The following is a 23,594-nucleotide window of genomic DNA, read 5'->3' on the forward strand; positions in this document are numbered from 1 at the left end:
CGGTTGTTGTGGTACCCCTCCGAATCAGCTAATTATTGGGTGGGGGGGGTTCTTATTTTCCAGCCCATGTGCCAGTTGGCCCACGGGAAGGGCTAATTGGCCTCTTGTTACTCCTTCTGGGCCCAACATGGCTCCCTCAGAATTCTTGAAATTTGATAATAAAAAATATTAAAGCTATAATTGTGATAGTGTTGGGAAAAATTTTGAGTTACAATATTCAAAAAGTATCAGGCCACAGAAGTTTGTGGTAATAGCAATAATGCATTTTTATTAAAGGAGCAGTTTCCTAAGAAAGCACAGTGCAACAATATGGACAGGGTGTAAAAGATTATGCTCCAAGTTAGAGTTTTTGTTTGTTTGTTTCTTTTGCATAACTTAATTTGGAGCTTCAGTTAATGCAGTGCTTCTCAACATTGGCATTTCGACATTAGGAGCTGAATAATTCTTTATGGTAGGGAATTTCTTTGTGTATATTGTGGGATGTTTAGCAGCAACCCTGGCTTCTATCTACGGTACAGCAGTAACACTCCTCTCTTTCAATTATTACATGGAAAACTCCTCAGGTACTGCCAGATGTGCTCTAGTGAGCAAAATCATTGAGTTAAAGTATATGAAGAAGTTCATTTTTTGGTGTTTGTTACACAGCAAGTGAGAAAAGTAAAAACCTGGCTTTCTGTGTGTCTTTATGCTGGGAGAGAAGTTAGATTTCAAAAGATTTAAAATTAATGAGTTTGCCCTCCAATTCTTTTCTAGGTTGGTTCTTTCTCGTTTTGAATTTGAAGGTGTTTCCACTGGAGAGAATGCTCTGGAGGCAGGAGAAGATGAGGAAGAGGTGTGGTTGTTTTGGAGGGACAGCAACAAAGAGATCCGCAGTAAGAGTGTTAGGGAATTGGCTCAGGATGCTAAAGAAGGACAAAAGGAAGACCGCGATGTTCTCAGCTACTACAGGTGAGTTGGAGGATGTCTTGAGGGATCCTGCGGGAGTGACTGTGAGAAATATCTTGCTTATTTGATTACACAACCAGTGTGGAATCACAGAATTTTATCTGATAAGATTGTCTGGGGCTGGGGAAAAGCTCAGCGGCATAAGCACCTGCCTTGCAAGCAGGCAGTCGTGAGTTCTATCCCCAGTACCGATAAAAAAGGAAAAAGACCCAAAAAAAAAAAAAAAAAGATTGTCTAACAAAACGGCCTATTGATAGCTTCGTGAGTCTAGATCATAGGAAGGAGGAGCTTATCTTTAAGCAATGCAGTACATACGTTGCAGTAGCTAAGAGTCAGGCTTTGGGGTCAGGCTGTGTGAGATCAAATCTGACCTCTTGCTGGTTTTTCGACTTTGGTGAAATTTGACTTTGTGCTCCAGTTTCTTTATCTGCAAATAGAGTAATAGTGCCAATCTTCTAGAACCTTTACAGACAAAGCTAGAAAAAATGCCTCTCTGTGTGCTCATGAATCTGTGTTTTCATCTACCTGTCTATAGTCCATACAAATTAATAAAAGCCATGAGTTTATACTAATACAGATGAAGTATCCCTAATCTGAAATTGAAATCTAAAACTTTTTGAGCTTTAACTTGATGTTCACATAGCTTTAGAATTTGGAGCAGTTTACGTTTTCAGATTAGAGATACTTGATATTGGTAAAGTCTCTGCAAATATCCAAAATCTGATAGCTTGATCCCAAGCATTTCTAATAAAGGATACTCAGCCTAAACTTCCAATTCTGTTCCAAGCCCCGAGGGTTTATTTTAGCTTTCACTCTTCCTGCTTTAACTCCCTGTGCTGCCGTTGCTGCTGGGCTGCTCACCTGTGTACTCATGTCCCAGGTGTGTCCCTTATCCTAACTCTATGTCCACTACCCCTGCCACCGGAAGTGACAGTCAGGGAAAGGAAAGAGAAGGGAGGAAATGAGGCAATACATACTTTTAAAAGAAAGAGGAAGGGAAGGTAAAGTAATAACTTTTTAAAAAAATAAATAAAACTTTGCAGTTAAAATGTCTTTCCTTACCTCCTGTATTCTACTCTTTTCCTTCCCATTCATGCATATCATGTTTGTCCTTTCAATTTCTTTGTGTATTTACATTCTACTATGTATGTGTATGTACCCACAAATCAAACATATTACATTTTAGTTCTTAAAATTATTATATCAGTGCTGCCCTTTAGCCCATACTCTGAAACTTTCCTTAGTATTTTTTTCTAAAATTACCAGTGTGAGTAGAAGTAGACCATTTCCTTAATTTTGACTGTTGAATGGTTTTCTGTTTTACAACGCACCACATTTTTATCTAGATTTGATATACCATCACGTAGCACGATTGAATTCTTTATGTCAGGAAACATCCTCATTTAAGTCTGTTTGTATAAACATGAGTTTCTTTTCCACATCAGGAGTTGAACTGGCAGATTCGCATATTTTAAAAGTTATTAAATTGTCCTAAATTGGATGTTTCAAAGTACAATCTTACCAGTTGTAGAGATAACTTTTGTTTCTAAGTGTCTTTGCAAACTTTGAATATGATGATATTTTTTAATTTTTTAAATCTTTTAAATGTAAAATAAAATGTCCAAAATTGCAGTTTACTGGTATCTAGTGGGTTTGAGGGTATTTTCAGATCATGAGGATTTTAAATTCAGAAACCAGAATTTGCCAGTTTGAAAGCTTATAACTTTCTTACTAATTCATATTGCAAGTGTGTGTACCCTTAATGCTTGGTGAATCAAGTGACTAAGAGAGCCTCAGCTGTTGAAGTTCAGCTTAACAAAGTTCACTTGTAATCAGATGAGAGACAAAAGCAAAAAGACTCCCACTCTTTTTTTTTTTTTTTTTTTTTGTCTTTTTCCTTTTTATCGGTACCGGGGATTGAACTCACGACTGCCTGCTTGCAAGGCAGGCGCTTACACTACTGAGCTAAATCCCCAGCCCAAGATTCCCACTCTTGTACATCAACTATTTTTCATGTGTGTAAGAATCAGAGTAACTTACAGAGATTCTAAAGAGCCTCTGGAGATCCTAAAAATACTCAGAATTTCTGATTAAATTTGATATGAATAATAGCTTTAATATTTCTTGCATGATATTTAATATACTGCATGAAAAGAGAACTAGACAGCTATGTAAAGGGGTTAAAAAAAGAATGAAGGTGAGTTATGTACATGTATCTACTTCCCATGATGAGTGTCATCATTATGTACTGCTAACATGTGTCAATTAACATTTAAAAAGAAAGGGCTGGGGTTTTAGCTCAGTGGCATAAGAACCTGCCTTGTAAGCCAGGAGGTCGTGAGTTCAATCCCCGGTACTGATTTAAAAAAAAATTTAAAAAGAAAGGAAACGGTAGAACACACTGGTAACATAACTGTTACAACACAACTGGATAGACATGTCATTACTGACATACTGTGAACGTTTCCTTTATCTGCTTAATACAAAAGCCAATGTTTGATATATAGATATGATTTAGGGATGATGATTGTAAGTTCAGATATCCAATGCCACTCCTGTGAAAGTTGGGGTTGCCTGGACTACCTTCCTGTGTGGTTCCATTTGTCCTGAATGATTTCTAGAACATGAGCCCCATATCGCTTTTCTTTCCCCAGGTATCAGCTGAACCTCTTTGCTAGAATGTGTCTGGACCGTCAGTACCTGGCTATCAATGAAATATCAGGCCAGCTGGATGTAGATCTCATTCTGCGCTGCATGTCTGACGAGAACCTGCCCTATGATCTCAGGGCATCATTCTGTCGCCTCATGCTTCATATGCATGTGGACCGAGATCCTCAGGAACAAGTGACTCCTGTGAAATACGCCCGCCTCTGGTCAGAGATCCCCTCCGAGATTGCCATTGATGAGTGAGTCTGGCTCCTTCTCCCAGTTAAGACATGGCAGTACTTTAAAATCTCATGGTTGTGACAGTGTGTGGAGCAGTAGATCAACTACATATGATCTAATAGCATTCCAGAAGAAAGTTTGGGTTTTTTTCTTTAAGCTTATAATTAGCAACTGGCAAATATTTAATACCTCAAGAAAGTAAGATAGTAAGATAGGGTTTTTGTATCTGTTGTTTATTGCTTTCTTTCATTCTGTGACTATTTGAATATGTGCTGTCTGCCAAGATCAAGGAACATTAATGAACAGGCTAGAAAACTACCTCAGTGCAGGGAGGTAGGCAATAAACAAGATAAATGCCTGAAATATGTATGTGACGGTGTGTGTTAAGGAGGAGAAAGTACAGAAGGGTCCAGGGATTGGGAGCGCTGAAGGATGTTGACTTTTGGAGTTGAGCCACCAGGGAGAGCCTCTCTTGGAAGAACCTGATTATTTTATGTCCTCCTTTCAGCTATGACAGTAGTGGGGCATCCAAAGATGAAATTAAGGAGAGGTTTGCTCAGACCATGGAATTTGTGGAGGAGTATTTAAGAGATGTGGTGTGTCAGAGGTTTCCTTTTTCGGATAAGGAGAAAAATAAGCTTACATTTGAGGTAAGGCATAATGAAGTGAATTATGCTTTATCTTCTTTCTGGTGGTCATTTTTCAATGGGGTAAATGGAAAATACTTTGGAGGCAGTGATACTTATCATGATGCTCCAGTTTCATAATTTAAAAAAGGAATTCAATTCAGTTTTGTTCCTAAATAAAATAGAACTGGTACCATTCATTCGATCTAATAGTAGCCAGCCTCTTGAAAGAAATATTCAAGGTAAATTTAATACTATAAAATGACAGAACATTGCATTTGTTCTATACTTTATTAAAAGTAACAGAATCAAAACAGGCTGTCCCTGGGATCTTCCATGGATTAATCATTTGTGGAACATAAATCCTGAGTACTTTTGAGTTAAAATGTTTCTGTGACACTTTTGCCTTTTGGGTGCTATTTTTCTCAAGCTTGTGCTGTTGTTATCTGTATTGTGGGTATTACGTGGCCTGCCAAGGTCTACCCTTGGGAAGCTATGCATATGTAGTGATTAGTTTAGTTTTTTACTAACTAGTCATCTAATCAGATGAGGAGATTTGCAAAGGAGCTTCGCATATCTTCTTTTCTTATTTTTCCTTCTTATAAAGCAAAATCAAATGTGTCAGACTTGGTGCATGCCTATAATGCCAGCACTCAGGAGGCTGAGACAGGAGGATTGTGGTGAGCTGAAGGCCAGCTTGGACTATGTAGAGAGTTCAAGGCCTGCCTCAACTACATTGAGAGACCCTAGCTCAAAACCAAACCAGACCAAACCAAACTAAACCCAAAATGAAACATTACCAAAAATTGCAAGCCAAATATATCCCTTCTCATTATTAAGAAGGTAAAAATTTGAAATGTGTTAACAAGTCAACATCAATTGGACTAGAAGGATGCAGTTTACTTAGTATCATCTTCTTCCTTTTTAAACACAACAGGTTGTAAATTTGGCTAGGAATCTCATATACTTTGGTTTCTACAACTTCTCTGACCTTCTACGATTAACCAAGATCCTCCTGGCCATATTAGACTGTGTACATGTGACAACAATCTTCCCCATTAGCAAGATGGCAAAAGAAGAAGAGCATAAAGGTAACAATGATGTGGAGAAGCTGAAGAGTGAGTATCTGATGGTGCCCACACATCTGAGAGATGCCCTCGCAGCCTTCCCTGTTCTGTTCATGTCATGTCTCATTGTGTGATGTTTTGTCTTCTCCTTATCTATTCCTTCCCACCACTTCATTACGAACATTTTCAAATATAAAGAAAAGCTGAGTGAACAGGTCCATGGACTCTCGATATCCATGACTGAGAGTCAGTAACTACTAACATTTGGCTGTCTTGCCTTTGTGTGTGTGTGTGTGTCTGTCTGCATAGTTCAAGGAACCATTTTAAAGTGACCTAGAACTCTCAATGTTTGTTTCTCAGAAATACATGTCCTATCATCATCATCTTTAATATCCACGAGGCCCTTGATAATAATATTCATATATGTATATGTTAAAGTAATGTTGGCATTTGTTTCTACTTTATGAATTCTTTGTGAATAGGAATGTCTATCTTTGTATGTTTATTTCTTCCTCTGTTTTAGAATCAGAATTAGCACATGGTAGGTCTCATATCAATCATTGTTCTCTAAAGGTAGAAAAGAATAGAAAAACTGTATTGACTCATCTTCCACAATTTGCTAAGTTTCGTGCTGCATTATTTTTTGCATTCATTTAATCCTATAATTGAGCTTTTCTTCTCATTTAAATGTAAGGAAACAGTCTGAAAGGTACTGTAATATAATGTACCTGACAGCAGCTCCTTTGCTAGCAATACTGGGACCTGTGCCTTGTTAATGCTTAGTCTCTCATTTTGTATAGCATAACAAGCTCATAGTTGGTGACTAGTAAAGTGGACAAATTAACTAATGTACTCTTTTGGGGATGTCAATGCCCCTGTTCTTTCCACTACTTTCAGAAATCTTCAACTTTTTATGGATACTAATTGTTTCAGTTCCCTTGGGTCCTGAGAGTATTATGTTAAACAGGGACATGTTAAATATTTTGTCCAAAAGATCTCATGCCCCTGTCAAATGTCACAGTGCTCTCTACTGATGTCATGACCTTGGTGTGTGCTGGCCCTTTCAGGCAGCAATGTCATGAGGTCTATCCATGGAGTTGGAGAACTGATGACCCAAGTGGTGCTCCGGGGAGGAGGGTTTTTGCCCATGACTCCTATGGCTGCTGCCCCGGAAGGCAATGTGAAGCAGGTGGAGCCTGAGAAGGAAGACATCATGGTCATGGATACCAAGTTGAAGATCATTGAAATACTCCAGGTATTGGCAGGATACAGAGAGGATACCCTCAGGGAACTTCGTAGGTCTCCTCTGTTTGATGGAGCACAGGGCTTTTGGCTACTAAAATGGCAAAAATTTTAGCTCATACCTTTATCCTATTTATGAATTGGGTTCTCTTAAGTCCTTCACTATCATCTCCTGGATATCTCATCCCTTATCATTACAATCATGGATTTCCTGTACCCTCCTTGTCTGCACCCATGGCATCCAGCCTTTGCTTAGAATTTGTTCATGGTGCTTCTCCACGTAGCTGAATTCCCTGCTTACCATTCATAAATAATTCAGGCTTCCATGAAGTTTGCAAAGTATTCTTCCTTTCGTTTCTCTCTCTCCCATTCATTCATTCAGCAAATATTTCTTGAGTCTTTTTTAAAAATTTTATTTAAAGAAAGACTAAACAAAACAGAAAATGGGTAGAAATAATACATACTTTCAAAGAAAAAATACACAGTAGCAAATATTTCTTAAGACTAGTTCTGGGCCAAGACCTTCTGAGCACTAGGGAGCCAGAAATGAACCAAGTAGATTAAATTCCTGTTCCTGAAGCACAGACATTTGGAAATGCTGTGTAGGCATGTATTTTAAAGTCAGTCTGAAGAGACATTAAAACATAAAAAAAGGTCAGGATGGTTTCAAGGCCTCTATGGGTTGGGGTCGGATACTGTTTTTGGTTGGGATCATCAAAGAAGGCCTCTCATAAGGTGATAACAATCAGAGATTGGCCTTGAGGCTAGCTAGGAAGAGTTTCAACAAAGAGGGAATAGCAAATTCAAAGACTGCAGTGAGAACAAGTTTGGAAACAGGTTCAAGAGAGAATAGAAGATTACTCAAGTGGAGTAAATACATACTCTCTTTTAGACATCAGACCACTTAAACAATTGATACATCATACCTACCATGTACCTACTCTTACGCTAACATGTGTGGCATAAGCTTTCCCATTAAAGAGCAAATAACTTTTTTGAAGAATAAAAATTACCTAGATGGAGCAGAAAGAGGTGAGCACAGGTTGTTGAACTGAGAGCTATAGTGAGGCTGAGAGAGTCTCAAACTCAGGCCAGGCCCTTCCCTGTAGCTTAGGTCCCAAGTCCTCTTCCCCACACAAAGACTTTGCTCTTAAAATATTTTCACTTCTGTCAACAAAGTCTGTCTGTTACCATGATTATTTCCATCTGACATGTGAACTTGCTATAATCTTATAATGTAAAAAAATTATAACACAAATGTAATGCTCCTGTTACCAACAGTTGCTCTCTGCCCATCTTTCAGCTTCTCCATGCATCTTTATAATCATTTCACCCAAAGAGTTGCATGTATTTCCTCCACTTTTTGGCTCTCTGAGTATCTTTAGCCTGTTCACATTGACCCCTGAAGTAGCCCTCAGAGTTAGTTTTGTGTAACCCTTAGTTTGAGGAAGATACCAAGTGGGATGTGCAACAGTCAGTTGGAAACAGAAAACTTGGTGAACAGCCAAACATCTGTCTCATCTGGGAGAGATGACATCCCTGAGATTGGGTAAGGCTGCCAAGTGGGCTAACCAGAGACGACAAGAGAAAGGAAGGAAGGGATATCAGTAAGATCTTCAAGTAAATGTCAACCTGTTGCTCTGTCTTTTTGGTTCTAGTAATAATCATGGGAAAAGTGCCTGCTAGAGTAGTGGGTAAGGGAATACAGGAAGTCAAGAAAGGAGCTCAGGAATATGCATCTAAATCAGAGCAAGTAACCAGAAATAGATTGAAATATAAGCTGGCCTAATTTTCACTGGTAAAAACAAACTTTCTCTGTCAATTTTCTTAGGTTCAAAGCAGCAGCTTCATTCTTCTCAATGTTATGCCCAGAGTTGGCTTTTAGTACTTGCTAAAATGCAGACATATTTTGTAGAGGATGGAGCAGGGAATGTGCGATTTAGTGTTCCAATTGTTAAATTAATTGCCAGGATGCTGAAGTTTATACCATTAGCTGAGGATCTGTGGCAGACTTGATGTGCTCTGTGGAAGTCTGCTGTTGTTAAAACAACCGTTGAAATCTAAGCCAAATATTTGGCTCACTTTGTGCTTAAGGTAATTGACAAAGCTGATACCAGGCCCAGCCAGAGTGCAGTGGCTTGGCAAAGTGTTAAAGGTGGTATGTTAATGTAACCAATCTGTTTCCATTTCCACTTGAATCTTTAGTTTATTTTGAATGTGAGGTTGGATTATAGGATCTCCTGCCTCCTGTGTATATTTAAGCGGGAGTTTGATGAAAGCAATTCCCAGACTTCAGAAACATCTTCCGGAAACAGCAGCCAAGAAGGGCCAAGTAATGTACCAGGTTAGTTATTCCAGAATGGGAATTCCAGCCATGTAATGGGACCTGGGTATAACAAAAACTGGGCCCAAACAGTATCTTCTAGAAGAAAAAAAATAGAACACAGACTATTTTTGAGAATGACCGTATTTTAAAGACAAGGTCCTGGGACTTACTCTTTTGGGGCAAAAAAATAATGGGCAGGACCCACATTGCTTCAGAGGTACTTCTTATTTTTCTCCTTCTTAGAGATATAGGACAGTTGAGGTTTCTAGAGTTTAGGATACCTATCAAGTACTCACAAAAGAAACCCAATAACAAAATGCTCCCAAAAACTTTATTTTTCATGCCCCAGTTTAAATCATGTTAGTTTTGCTTACCCAGGACGTAGTAGGGAAGGGAAAGAGTAGTGATAGAAATAATACCCCTGCTGAGCCCCAGACTTTCTTGGAATGAAGTCTTCACTCTTCAGGAAGGAGCAAGACGACAGGAATGTGGGAGATTGGCGTGTCATGTGGGTTGGCCTGGTACCATAGCTTTGAAATACCTGATTTTGGAAGGTTTGGGGTTTATCCTAACAATTTTGCCCCTGTAAAACTTTTGAGGATAAATTTACCAACAGTGTGTGATTATACTTCTGTATATAAAATGCTGTTGTCTACCTTTCCAGGTGCTCTTGACTTTGAACACATTGAAGAGCAAGCTGAAGGCATCTTTGGAGGAAGGAAAGTATATTTTTTGTTACCCATTTGTAGATAACTCTGCAGTGTGCAAGGCAGTTTCTGTAACTCTCAAAGGCTTTTCCTTGACCATACTAGTAACTAGTTAGTTTTTCTGCTCAGGTTGTTTTACTGCTCTCTTTGCAGCACTGATTAGTCAAGTCATAATTATCTTAAATGGAGAGAGAGAGACCAAGAGACACACAGGCACAACACAGACACACATATGGATGTCTTTCCTTCCTTGGACCAGAAAGATTTAAAGAGGTGTCCCAAATGCATACATTACAAAATTGCTTTTAAATAGTGAAGACATAGATTCAAAAGGAAGACTAGAAAGAGAAACAGAGCTCCAAATAGAGACATTACTAACATCATGTGCTTCTTCTACTGATGGGCTGTGGTTTTATTCCTAACCTCTTTATATGAAATCTATACAACAAAGATAACACAATCTATTTAAATGTTGCTAATGTGAGTTCCTCTTTAAAATACCATGTTGCTTAACTTTGACTTAAAGCATTACTTTTGCAAACTCATATATCTACTAGCTTAAAATTTTGACTATTCTGTGCACATATTTCTTATAATCCACATACTTGGTTTGCACATTTGTGACTTAACATGCTACCTCAAAAACCTTAAAAGATTAAGTACAACCTTCCTACTTCTCACAGTTCTGTGTGTTGACTGGGACTAAGCTATAAGGTTTGTCATGCAACTTTAGTGAAGTAGTAATTTGGGCTAATAACATAAAAATTGTTTACTGAGATTTCTGGCACTTCAGCATGAATGTGTATGAGGCTGAGATCTCTCCCTCCCTCTCTACATGGATAGTTTGTGTTTTTTATAGGCTAGTGGCTGTAAGAGCCTATATCCTAAGCCACCACTGTGCAGATATTAATTACCACTCTGTTATGTGCTTGCTAATTTCCTGTTGGTTGAAGCAAATCTTTTGCCCACACCCATTGTCACTATTAAAGGGGACTACACAGTGATGTGGACACTGCAAAGCCCAGTTTGTTGAAATCACTAGTGTTGACAGTCTATCTTAATACTTAATGGAAAACTTGTAAAATTTGACTTACTGGCAATCTGTATATGGTTAGTGCATTTACTGTGGTGGAAAATGTTTTTCTGAAACTTAGAGTATTTTGATTTCAGCATGATACCACTTTGCATGTGCTGTGAGACAGCTTAGCTCACCAGTCATGCTCCCCATGCTGAACGGTAGTGAACCTGCTTCATACCTTTTGGAGTACATAGTGTGAATATAGCATTCATATGTTCAGTCTCTGTTCTGCTTTTTTATTAGCCATGAAGATCTCATTGTTTGTCATGCATTTGATCATAAACATGATAAAGATGCTGATATATTAATTTACTAGTAGTGACCAGTGGACTGTTTGACACAGGATATCCCCATTAATTTTTAAATTATTTAAATAGTATAGACAAGTTTTCATAGATGTTGAGATAACTCCTTGTAATGTATTGATTAAACCCATTTTGAATAACAGAATGAGTTTGCTTTGTGGAACATTGCTCAAAGCACTGAACACTGCTTGTTACCAGTCACACAAAATAAATGCAGAACTGTGAGTCATGAGATGGACACTGTTGTGGCTATTTGACACTTCAGTGCCATCTCAGTACATGATCAATGAACTTGGGATAGGCCAAGATACCTAATCAGCTACATGCTTGAAAGTTAACAATCTGGTCTTTCACTACAGATAATTTGATAAGCATAGCATTGCAGCATTTTATATATAAAATGATAACTTAGGAAAAACATTCTTTTGAAGTTCTTAGACCACAGATGAAGCCCAACAGAAAACTCTAACTTAGGTCTCAGAATCTGGTCTTGATACCAGACTTGTTAGTTTGGGAGAGTAAGACTTTGGTTTAAAATTTGACAGTGATAACATCCTATTTGTCCTCTCCTTGTTAGCCTTTATAGTTGAAAATAAAGCAGGATTGCATTTTGTGAAGGGAGCTGGTGAAACGTGAAGTCATGTGAGAGGGAACAGACTATTAGACAAGTCTGGCCCCCGTGTGTGTGTGAATGAGTGAGGTGTCTGTGGTTCATCTGGTCCCTCTGCTCTGCTGTGCCTCTGCAGTGAGGAGAACACCCCCCTGGACTTGGACGACCATGGTGGTAGAACCTTCCTCCGTGTCTTGCTCCACTTGACGATGCATGATTATCCGCCCCTGGTGTCGGGGGCCCTGCAGCTCCTCTTTCGGCACTTCAGTCAGAGGCAGGAGGTCCTCCAGGCCTTCAAACAGGTAGCCACCATGGCCAGTGCGTGTGCTGTCTGTCTGAGAAGCTGCTGTATGTGCTTCTAATGGATTTCATTCACTAAGGTTCAACTGCTGGTTACGAGCCAAGATGTGGATAACTACAAACAGATCAAACAAGACCTAGATCAACTGCGGTCCATCGTGGAAAAGTCCGAGCTTTGGGTATATAAAGGACAGGGCCCCGATGAGATCATGGATGGTGCATCTGGTGAAAATGAGCATAAGAAAACTGAGGTGAGCAGGACACAAGTCAGGCTGCCCAAGTAGAAAGATGCGTGTCTCAATGAAGCATTCTATCGTATTCTTAGATAAACATTAAGGGTAGAGACTGGGCTTTATTAAGAGATTTGCTTGTCAAGCAGCCAGAGTAACCACTGCTGTCCTAGGAAGTAAGCTAAAAATGAAAGTTCAGCATGTCTTTGAGCCGCCCTGTGTCATGTAGATGCGACCTGATTATGGAGTGAATGATCAGTTTTCCCTTACAGATCTCTTTGGGAATGAACCTGCTCTTAGCTATAGTCTGGTTTTGCCTCTTCTTCCAAAGAGCTGAGTGTGAGGAGACACTCTGGGTACAACCCAGTATGACTGCTAAAAAACACTGCAAAATTTCCATGAAAGCTAATGCTTACTCTTGCAATCCAGCAGTTACCCACAAATTGTACAAACCATAGTTGTGTTCATTTTGTTCCTTAGGAGGGAAATAACAAGTCACAAAAGCATGAAAGCACCAGCAGCTACAACTACAGAGTGGTAAAAGAGGTAAGTACATATACAGATACCTTTTTCTTCCTTTATTAATTCTCTGAATAGATTCAGTTAGTGCTGTTGAAGTTGAAGGCATAAACAGTTTAGCTTTTTCACCATGTAAAATTTAATAGGAGGGAAAGTAGAGCTCACAGATTGAGTGCATGGGTTTTAGCATCAGATTTGAATTTGAAACCCAGCTCTGCTGCTTATGATTTGTGTGTCACCTCTTATATATGCAGTGCTTTTATAAGTACCAAGTATTTCTGAAGCTTTGCAGTAGAATAAAGGATTAGCTGATACAGATGTTGAGGCTTTGTCTCATTGTCTGCCCATAACACCTACCAGTGAGAGCTGCATTTCCTTACAAATCTTTGCATCAGGTAGTTCAGAGTTGCAAGACTGGAAACCTAGTGTGTATGCTTTTTTGTTTACCCCAGAGCACTCTCCAATGTCTTAGAAGTTGATGCTGGGTAGAACCATTTTAAGGATTCTATCTGAAGTTGGTCTACGTGCTGTTGAAGCCAGAGTCTGCTTGTTTTGGAAGTCATAGTCTTCCATGAATTTACTTGACTTCAGTCAACAAAGATGCCACATATGGAAGGCATTTCCATGTTTTTAATGCATTTCATGCTTAGTTTTTATATATATATATACGTATATATATATATATTTTATATACGTGTGTATATATATATATATATATAGTTCAGATTGGCCTTGAACTCATGTCTGTCCTCCTGCCTCAGCCTTTTGACTGCTGGGATTATAGGATAATGATTGAGTTTTAAATGCATTGAAGTTCCCCTTTCCCCTAGATACTGCCATCTTTTTCCAAATAGAATTCTTAGCTTTTTGAGCCTCATTTTGTGTTTTCTTCCAGATTTTGATTCGACTTAGCAAACTGTGTGTTCAAGAGAGTGCTTCTGTGAGGAAGAGCCGGAAGCAGCAGCAGCGGCTGCTGCGGAACATGGGTGCACATGCTGTGGTGCTGGAGCTGCTGCAGATTCCCTATGAGAAAGTGAGTTTCCCTTGCCCGAGATGGCTGCTCCCAAAGGTCATCCGGGTCCCTAGTTCCCCCGAAGCCTTTGCACGTGGCTATTGTTGGTGAAGGCGTGCAATCGATGTGATTCTTGAGACTGTAAAGCAAATTCAGTTAATTTATTTAATGCAAACAATTTCCACCCTCATAAAGGATCACTGTGAAGTGTTTGCAGGCTACTGGTATGAGGCTGAGCCTTAACTTGCGTGAGCTCATGTAATCCTGCACACATACAGGTGGGATGGTGATGATATCAGCCCAAAGGTTCAGGACGCCACAACCATGTATTACAGGGCGAGCTCTGCTCCGCTGTGAGGTCTGAGCCTACTTCCTTCCATCCTAGAAGTCCCTGTAGAGAAGCCACATCACTCGTGGGGACCCTGCGAATCCAGTGGGTCAGGGCTTTCAGTAGATAACAGGCTTAATCCCACCATAAATCAGGTGTATAGCTGACTTGTGATTAATATGAGGGTGCGAGTCACCTAAACTTTCACTGACATCTGGATTAGAACCAACAGGTTTATCTGTCTTCCAGTGTGCAAAGAGTGTTAGGAAAGCTGGGTGTGATGCACATGCTTTAATCCCAGCACTCTGGGAAATAGAGGCAGAATGGTCACAAGTGTGAGCCTAACCGTGGCAACTAGTGACTTAGTGAGACCCTCTCTCAAAACAAAATATGAAGAAATGGCAGTTAATGTTACTTAGTCACCCACCCCCTAACTGAGAGTCCTGGTTTAGTCCTGAGTACTGAAAGAAAGTAGTATGAGAAGATGGTTTACTCACCATAGCTTGATCTCTTGATATCATTAGTTTCCTAATGATCAACAGGCAGTCGTGGATCACTGTCACTCTATACACAGGCAAATTGGGTTGGAATGGGTGGCACAAAGGGAAAAGAAGGTGTGTGCATGTGCCAACTTTTGGGTGTGCACAGACATCTGAGTGTGTGAGAACAGTACTGGAGGGATTCCAGCAACAAGCCCTTGTAATATGTTGACTTTTGAGTTTGCTTGCCTTATTCCGCTTCAAACACTGAAGGCCATTCAGTATTCTTGAGCAACAGCAGATTTGTTTTTTAATAGGAGAAATGTAAGCATGCAGGACAATTTAAGGTCACTGCTGTCAGCCAGAAGTAGCAGTCTGCCCCAAGCTCTCTGATTTCATACAGCGGGAAGGTGGGCTACTTTCTACCCCATTAATAGGACAGATACGATATTTAGGCCTTTCATATTAGAACTTGGTATTGAAATTCTCTGTCTCTTTGCAGCTTTTTATTATCAAAGATATAGCTCAGATTCCTTCTGTTACCTGTTCCTGATAAGGGTGGGCTATTTTCTTTTCTTTTTTTTTTTTTTTTTTTTGGTCTTTTTGAGACAGGGTCTCGGTATGTACTTCAGGCTGGCCTTGAGCTCACTTTGTAGCCCAGGCTGGTCTTGAACTCGCAACGATCTTCCTACCTCAGCCTCTTGAGTGCTGGGATTACAGGCATGAGCCACCACGCCCAGCTAAGGATGGGCTATTTTCTTACACAGTTATTTTTCAAGGCAGAAGTTGGAAAACTGTAACCCTTCCCTGTTTTTGTCCATCATATTAGCTCAGAATGGTTGTTACATTTTAAAATAGTTACATAAGTACCTGATCATTTTTACTTTACTTCTTGCCCTGCTATACTCAAGGTAATATTTCTGTCTCATCCTGTAAGAAAAAGTTTGCTGACATCAGTCTAGACCAGAGCCAATCAATAGCTAATATTCACTGAATAATTACTGACTAAATTAATATTCTGATTTACTTTTTATAATGGCATGTATTGTTTTAGTATCTATTGTTAGAAATGAGGAAACAAAAACATTGAGAGACTGAATAACTTAGCCTCCAGATCACACAGCTAAGGAAGTTGTCTGGGATAAAAGCAAGGTGGTCAGTTCAGGGCCTGTGTTCTTGTCTGCCACACTCTCCTGCCTCTGGGATGAGGGGATGGATGTGTGATGCTGTAGGAAGACTTGTGGGCTGAGGGAATATGAAGGATGATTTCTATTTTAAGGATTCTCAATTTTTTCAAATCATTTTCTTTGCTAGTATGTCCATAGTATTTAATATTTTACATTCCTTGTATGTAGTTAGTCCACGCGTATAACACATCTTAATTTTTTTGTCCCTTTTCTCTTCCCTCCCTCCACCTTTCATCTCTCTCTCGATCCCCTTCCCATTTGAGAAAGATCTCTCTACTTCCTGTTATCTTTTAGTCTATTAATTTTCTCAAAAATGAGTAAATTTTAACTTCCTTTATGGCAGAGTAGTACTTATTGTATATAAACACTATATTTTCTCTATTCATTCATTAGTTGATGGACATACAGGCTACTTCCAAGATTTAGCTACTATGAATTGCACTACTATAAGCATGGACATGCGTGTATCATTGTCTTATGATGTCCTTAACTCCTTTGTGAAGACTCTCGAAAGGGAATAGCTATGTCACATTGAATTTCTAGCTTTAGTTTTTGGAGAAATCTCCATACTGATTTTCAGTGGTTACACTAGTTCATATTCTCACCAGCAGTGTAGAAGGGGGCCCCCCATAGCCTCACAGTAGTTGCTATTATTTGATTCTCATTACGTTTTTGCTGTCTTACATGTTTATTTAAAGTTGTAGTGGATTTTGTATAATTGTCCAATGACAAGACATTTAAGTCTACAAGTACTAGAGCATTCTAATGTATGAAATGAGAATTACATAATATTGTAGGGGCACACAGATTCAATTCTATGGGATACCTGTGGCAGACATTATATTTTGTCCCCATTTTGCAGAAGAGAAAGCTAATTCTTAGGGTTAAACATGTGCCTGAGATGACAGAGAAAAGATTTAAGGAAAGGGCAGTTTGCCCTCATTTATAATTTAGGAACATTTTCATTCTCCCTTGATACTTACTGCTAGAAGTTCATGTGCCACTGGTAGGTTGGGGGAACCGAAAAGGTGTGAGGACTTGCCACCAGGAAGGAAGTCGGCCGGCTTGCCTGTCAGTCCTGCTTTTAGAAGTGGGGCTTCAAAAGTTTTAACCCTTGTTAGACAGTTGAACCTCAGAAACATTCAGGTAAGTTTTACTCTCTTGCCCTTTTCCTGAATAAAACCTTTTGTGCCCACAGATGATAAGAGAAAATCAATTTTCATAGGTGAGACATGAATAAATTTCTCAGTTCTTAGAGTGGGGAGTGCTCAGCCTCAGGATTCACCCGCAGCGGGCCCTCAGCACGCACTCCCTGAATTCCAGCTCAGTAGGAGGTGCTGGGGTGTAGCAGAAGCTGGCATCCTGGCCTGGCAATCAGTGCCTTTCTTTCATCTCTTTCCTCCCACACAGGCCGAAGACACCAAGATGCAAGAAATTATGCGATTGGCTCATGAATTTTTACAGAATTTCTGTGCAGGCAACCAGCAGAATCAAGCTTTACTGCATAAGCACATAAACCTGTTTCTCAACCCAGGGGTAAGATTTGAGGACTGTGTGTAAACCTGGAGGTGTAGGAGGGCAGGAGACAGTTTGTTCTTTTGCTATTGTGGTTTCTGGGACTTGTTGTAATGCAGCCTTCATTCCAAAGAAGAACATTGTGACCAGCTGTCAGCAAGACATAAATACACCCCATATTATGAGGAATAAGCTAGATGGGGCAAGAAAAAAGAAAAGCAGTAGTATGTATGTATGTATGTGAGTGTGTGTGTGTGTCTATATACACACACACACACACACACACACACACTTTTTTTAAAAAATAACATCCTTTAGTGTAACAGTTAGCAACATAAAAGTGCTAGGTCTTAGTATGCAGCCAAAACATAATATATCCACATAAAACCCATATATTTTACATTTCAGTTTGTTAAATACATATTTAAATGTATGATGTGTGTAAAAAATGATGCCATCCTTTACACCTTGTCTTGCATTTTTATTTTTTTCCATTTAACACATTATGTGGCTGCCTTTGCAAATCCCCCATACATAAATTTTATCTAATTCTTTTTTAGTGGCTAAATGTTATTTCATAAAATGGCTGTAAACTTTTTGAAAACCATTCCCATATTAATGGATAATTAGGCAAGGCCTAGTTTTGGGCTTTGCAAATATGGTAAAAGACTTTTTTTGGTATACACACACACTGTTACTCATATACATACAGTAGTGCCTGAGTTTTCCAGGAAAAAAAGGGGTACTAGATTGTAGGAAAATATGACCTTTTTATTGTGTTAAGAAACGAAAAGGGAGCAGATAAAAAGATCAAAGGTCTTACCTATATCAAATCTAAAACTCAGTAACTCTAGGTAAAAAGTGAAAAATAAAATCCTAGAAGATATTATAAGAATATCTTTGTGACTATGTGGTAAGCAAAATTTTCTCACACATCATGCAAAGAGTGCTAATTATAAAGAAAAATATTCATGCATTTGACTTTGTTAGAATTAACTTCAGTTCATCGGATGCCACCATTAAGAACATCTGAAGACAAGACAGATAATGGAAGACATTTGTATTGCATGTGTTCAACAAAGAACTCGTACTCAGAGTATATAATCTATTCAAGATCAATCAGTAAGAGAAAAGACAACCTAGTCATAAAAAAGGGCTAGAAATTTGAACTGTCATTCCTTAGTGGAGAAGACCCAGTTGGCCACCAAGTGTATTAAGGTCCTCAACATGATAAGTTATTGGATAAGGAAAAGTGACTTGTACGTGCTCAGTAAGAAATGACTGAAATTAAAAAGACTGATGATACTGTGTTTTGGAAGTATACACAATAGCTGTTCTGTAGAATGTAGATTGTTAGCATCTTCCAAAAGCTGTTTGACAGTATCTTCTAAGGCCGTACTTGTTTATATTCTGTAGCTCAGCAGTTACGCTCTTTGGTCTAAACCCAAAAGTACTGTACATACTAAGTTTACCAGAAGAAATAGGCAAAAATATTCAGAGAAAAACTGTTAGGAATACTGTTGAAATACTAAAACTGAGGAACCTATCAGTAGTAGACTAGATCAGTAAATTATTGCATACGTATGCAATGAAACAGATATTGGTGAAGAAGAGGATGTAGATTTCAAGGATCGGCAAAAGAGAAGTTAAAAAGAAGTTAAATTGTGGATTGGGGCATTAAGAAGGTCTGTGTTATTTCTTGATCTGACTACTGATGTTCATTTTGCAATCCGTTTAGCTGAACACTATTGTCCTCTGTCTTTTTTATACGTTGCTAAGAAAGTTTACTCAAAAAGAAGTCATACAAAGATGAGAATGGAAATCCTTTTCAGAGGTTTAAATGCTTCTTTCTGTGTATGTTTTTAGTGGAATCATCTCTCTTTTTTCCCCTCACTTTCCACTATTTCCCTGTGTTCTTGACATTCTCATGCCAGATCCTAGAGGCAGTAACAATGCAGCACATCTTCATGAATAACTTCCAGCTCTGCAGCGAGATCAACGAGAGAGTTGTCCAGCACTTTGTTCACTGTATAGAGACCCACGGTCGCAATGTCCAGTACATAAAGTTCTTGCAGACAATTGTCAAGGCCGAAGGGAAATTTATCAAAAAGTGCCAAGACATGGTCATGGCTGAGGTGATAATTATATATTTCTATATATTTCCACCTGGTGGTCTGTAGAAATTTCAAAATTACTGTATTTAATATTTTCTTTATAAACTGGCACCCTCTTTAGGGATTCATATGGAAGGACAGAATGGTGTGCGTGTGTGTGTGTGTGTGTGTGTGTGTGTGTGTGTGTGTGTGTGAGAGAGAGAGAGAGAGAGAGAGAGAGAGAGAGACTGAGATTGAGATCGATTTTATGTTTGTAAGCTTGAGGAAGATCTTACCTGATTTTTCATTACCCTGACTCTGTTAACTCTCTGAGAGAGCTTGGCTTGGATTCTTCTGAAAGGCAAATGAAAGAGGAATAATGAACCAAAATGTAGTGAATAAATATTGAATGTAGTTGGGACTCAGAAAGCTACAACTACCTAAGCAATTACTTGAAAATTTTTTACTTGATGAATCATGAGGAGCAGCTGGTCTGTGGAATTAACGAATAGCTTTATTTGTCTTTTTATGGGTAATCATCTCTGTCAATATGGTCTCTGATCAGAAAGGCCCCATTTGCCAAACATGTGACTATGGCTTGCATACATGTTTAATCTTTCTGCATTTAAAAAATGAAATTTTGACCAAATTTGCCTAACACTTGGCTTTTTAATCCCACTCCAAGCTATGATTCTAAAGGCAGTAGGGTAGTGTCATTAAGAATTGGCCTAGCCACAGTGCTTTTCTGGCTATATGACTGAGGTCATTTGACCTGATATCTTAAGCTTTTAGTGAGCTTCCCTGTAAAATGAGGGTGTGGCAGTATTTACCTCAAGGAGTTAATCTGTGAATTAAATGAAACAATGATGGAGATAATAGCATTTACTGGAAGCCTAGCACACTCTCATTAATTTATATATAACTGTTCTGTATGAGCATGCTCTGAATCAGATTCTGTATTTGTCCTAATTTTTGTGTACGAAGAAACTAAGATACAATGAGATCTGGCAGTCCATCTAAAGACTTTGTCTTGGTATCTGGAACATAAAATTGGAGCTCATAAATGTTAGTTGTTAATAAGTAAATAATACTGGTTATTATTTTAACTTCTGTGCCAAAACTTTTGGAATGCATTATATTTTATGTAGTGCTGAAATTGATCCACTATTAGATAGATTTATGAGCAGTCATATCCTAGGGGATGAATTATGAATAACAATACCTTGACTTTTTGATGTGTTGAAGAGAAAGCATACCTTAATTAGAAGTGGATAATTTGTGACCAAAGAGATAAAGAAATACTTTTAAAGAAGATTGGATGAAAGACTTGTAAGGGGGTGCTTTGTAAAACAACAAGAAAGCAGAAGCATTAAAAGTAGAGAAATCAAAGTCCAGTTATTAAGTTCAGAAATCGAACCACACACTTGCCATCTGTATTTTTGCTTGATATATAAATGCTGGTATGCAGGCCTTGTATTGCTCTAGTAGTTTTAAAGGCCCACTGTGGTATTTCTATTTTTATGGGTTAAAATGATGCAGCTGAGGAGTTTTAGTTGGTGAATCATAAACCAATGAAATCCAGATGAGCTTAGTAATGTAAGTAAGACTGCTTTGGGAAGGTATGTCCGAACAGAGTCTCCCTCTCCCTCTGCCTCTAGGCCTCCCTCCCTCTCTCTCTTTCTCTCTCTCTGCAAATTGAATATGTAAGGTTGTCCCACAACTGCGGGCTTGTGATGTGAGTGTGCTCCCTTCTTTAGCTGGTGAACTCTGGAGAAGATGTCCTCGTGTTCTACAATGACAGAGCCTCTTTCCAGACGCTCATCCAGATGATGCGGTCAGAGCGGGACCGCATGGACGAGAACAGCCCTCTCATGTACCACATCCACCTGGTGGAGCTCTTGGCCGTGTGTACGGAGGGCAAGAACGTCTATACGGAGATCAAGTGCAACTCCCTGCTCCCGCTGGATGACATTGTCCGTGTGGTCACCCACGAGGACTGCATCCCTGAGGTCAGCCAGTGTGGCACCGGTCTGTGGGGCCTGCCTAGAGGAGCCCTCTAGCTTTGAGCACGTCCGTTCCTTGTGTGGAGGGTTTCATTTGCTGGAATAGCATTTTCCTAAGCATAGATTTTATGTGAAATGAGCATATGGGGCGTTCGTTGGTCTTTTTCTGCTTCCTTAAGAGGAGTGGAGACATAGGTCAACTGTATGGGACTAACTCAACTTACTGAGCAGAAAAATGTGACCTGACGGAACTTATCAAAAATAAGCTTCAGAATTGGTTTAGACACAGATCATATGAGTGAAGCACATCGTAAGCTAATTCTTTTTTTGTTGTTGTTGTTGTTTTTTTGTCTTTTTCCTTTTTATCGGTACCAGGGATCGAACTCACGACTGCCTGCTTACAAGGCAGGCGCATATGCCGCTGAGCTAAATCCCCAGCCCCGTAAACTAATTCTTTAAAACAACTCTTATTACAGAAATAATGACCGTTATAAAACATTTAAAAGCCAGACGTGGTGGCACACCTCTGTAACTCCAGCACTTGGGAGGCTGATGCAGGAGGATCGTCTCAAATTTGAGGCCCAATTGGGCTACGTAGTGAGTTTAAGATCAGCCTGAACTGTGTAGAAAGAGCCTCTCTCAAAAAAGCCAAAAACCAAAAAACAACCACCAATAAATAAATAGATAAATAGTAAGGAACTGCATGTAATCAATAATAAAATAGAAAAATAACCTATATCCCATAACCCATTAAGAAAACCTATTAAATTTTGAAGTTAAACATTTTAGACTTCCTTTTCTATTCATATAGTTGGTAACAAAAAATTAGATCATACAATGTATACTTTATTTTTGTGTATTTAAATATATATATATAGATAGATAGATAGATCATATGTTGTACATATCAAGTATGTATTGCAGTATTGTTTTTAGATTTTTTTTTTTGGTACTGGGGATCAAACTCATGACTTTAGGCTTGCCAGGTAGGTGCTTGTGCCGCTGAGCTAAATCCCCAGCCCAGATTTTTTTTTCAAAATCTGGTAAAATACTTACTTGTATGATTTACTGAAACATAATATATTCCATTAAATTACCTGGGAAAATCCAGTTAACAAACATAACATGTTCACTTTTTTAAGGGTATCACATCAGTTTTAGTTTTGCAAAATTAATGTTTTGAAAATTCAAGTATCAAAGACTAAAAAGAGTTAAACCGTAAAGTTTTCTAAACAATTCCCTCCACCCATCACATAGAAAATAATTTATGTTCTTGCTTATCTTTCTAGTGTTTTGCTCATAAACACACACTATCTAACCACCATCTCCCTGAAAGATGACATTCTATATACGCTCCTCTGTACTGTAACTTCTTCTCAAATAAGTCCATACAGTACAGAGTTCTTTCTTAAAGTTGTATAAAATTTCATTGTATTCATGAACCACAGTTGTCCTCAAGGAGGGTTAAGCTAATTTGTATAATGAGATAATAATTACAAGAAGAAAATGAGATTGTGTTTTCTTCAGACTGTCTTTCACAGTATGTTACCATACTTTGAGAGTCTCACATACGTGTAGCTTTCAACAGTTTTAATTTGTTTTTCTGTTAGGGATAACAAAGGCATTAAGTTCATGTAACAAAGGCATTAAGTTCAAGTAATTAAAGAAATTAAGTTTATGAACTTAATTCTTTCTATGATTCTGTTCACATACCAAATTGGATGAGAACTGAATCAAATTCAGAGATTAGGTTCAATGTTGACCTTACAGCGAAGTTTAAATTAGAGAAAGGAAAGTTTAAATAGCTCCCTTCTTGTGTCATTAGACTCTTTCAATAGTATCTTCTTAGGAAATTCTGTGTTTTGAGGAATGTGGGTTTTTTGAGACAGGCTCTTGCTATGTAGCACAGACTGGCCTTGAACTCACTGTGTAATCTAGGCTGGGGCAGTCCTCCTGCCTAAGCTGCCTCCCAAATGCTGGGATTACTGCTGTGCATTACCATGCCTGGTCATGAAATTCTTAATTTTGATGCATTTGTACTTGATCTCCTTCTGTGAGCAGAGTTTTTGAAACATGCTTTACCTTGAGATTATGAAAATACTTGGTTAGTTATAAATTTGATGTATCAAAAATTCA

The 23,594-nt window shown here is 38.7% G+C and overlaps 1 protein-coding gene across 1 annotated transcript in view; it reads left to right on the forward strand.

Moving 5' to 3' along the window:
• Positions 1–23,594, forward strand: part of Itpr1 (inositol 1,4,5-trisphosphate receptor type 1) — a 329,142-nt gene that overhangs the window by 170,139 nt on the left and 135,409 nt on the right. Inside the window, exons 20-33 of the mRNA XM_063260287.1 lie at positions 754–948; positions 3,600–3,851; positions 4,340–4,481; positions 5,395–5,575; positions 6,592–6,779; positions 8,972–9,110; positions 9,757–9,815; positions 11,933–12,094; positions 12,173–12,343; positions 12,803–12,868; positions 13,737–13,874; positions 17,258–17,383; positions 19,297–19,497; positions 21,213–21,464. Coding sequence (XP_063116357.1) covers positions 754–948; positions 3,600–3,851; positions 4,340–4,481; positions 5,395–5,575; positions 6,592–6,779; positions 8,972–9,110; positions 9,757–9,815; positions 11,933–12,094; positions 12,173–12,343; positions 12,803–12,868; positions 13,737–13,874; positions 17,258–17,383; positions 19,297–19,497; positions 21,213–21,464 — 2,272 coding nt within the window. The remainder of the gene's footprint in view (positions 1–753; positions 949–3,599; positions 3,852–4,339; positions 4,482–5,394; positions 5,576–6,591; positions 6,780–8,971; positions 9,111–9,756; positions 9,816–11,932; positions 12,095–12,172; positions 12,344–12,802; positions 12,869–13,736; positions 13,875–17,257; positions 17,384–19,296; positions 19,498–21,212; positions 21,465–23,594) is intronic.

Source organism: Cavia porcellus, unplaced genomic scaffold (genome assembly GCF_034190915.1).
Source record: "Cavia porcellus strain 051 isolate PalLab524CR breed Dunkin Hartley unplaced genomic scaffold, mCavPor4.1 scaffold_13, whole genome shotgun sequence".
Lineage (NCBI taxonomy): Eukaryota > Metazoa > Chordata > Mammalia > Rodentia > Caviidae > Cavia > Cavia porcellus.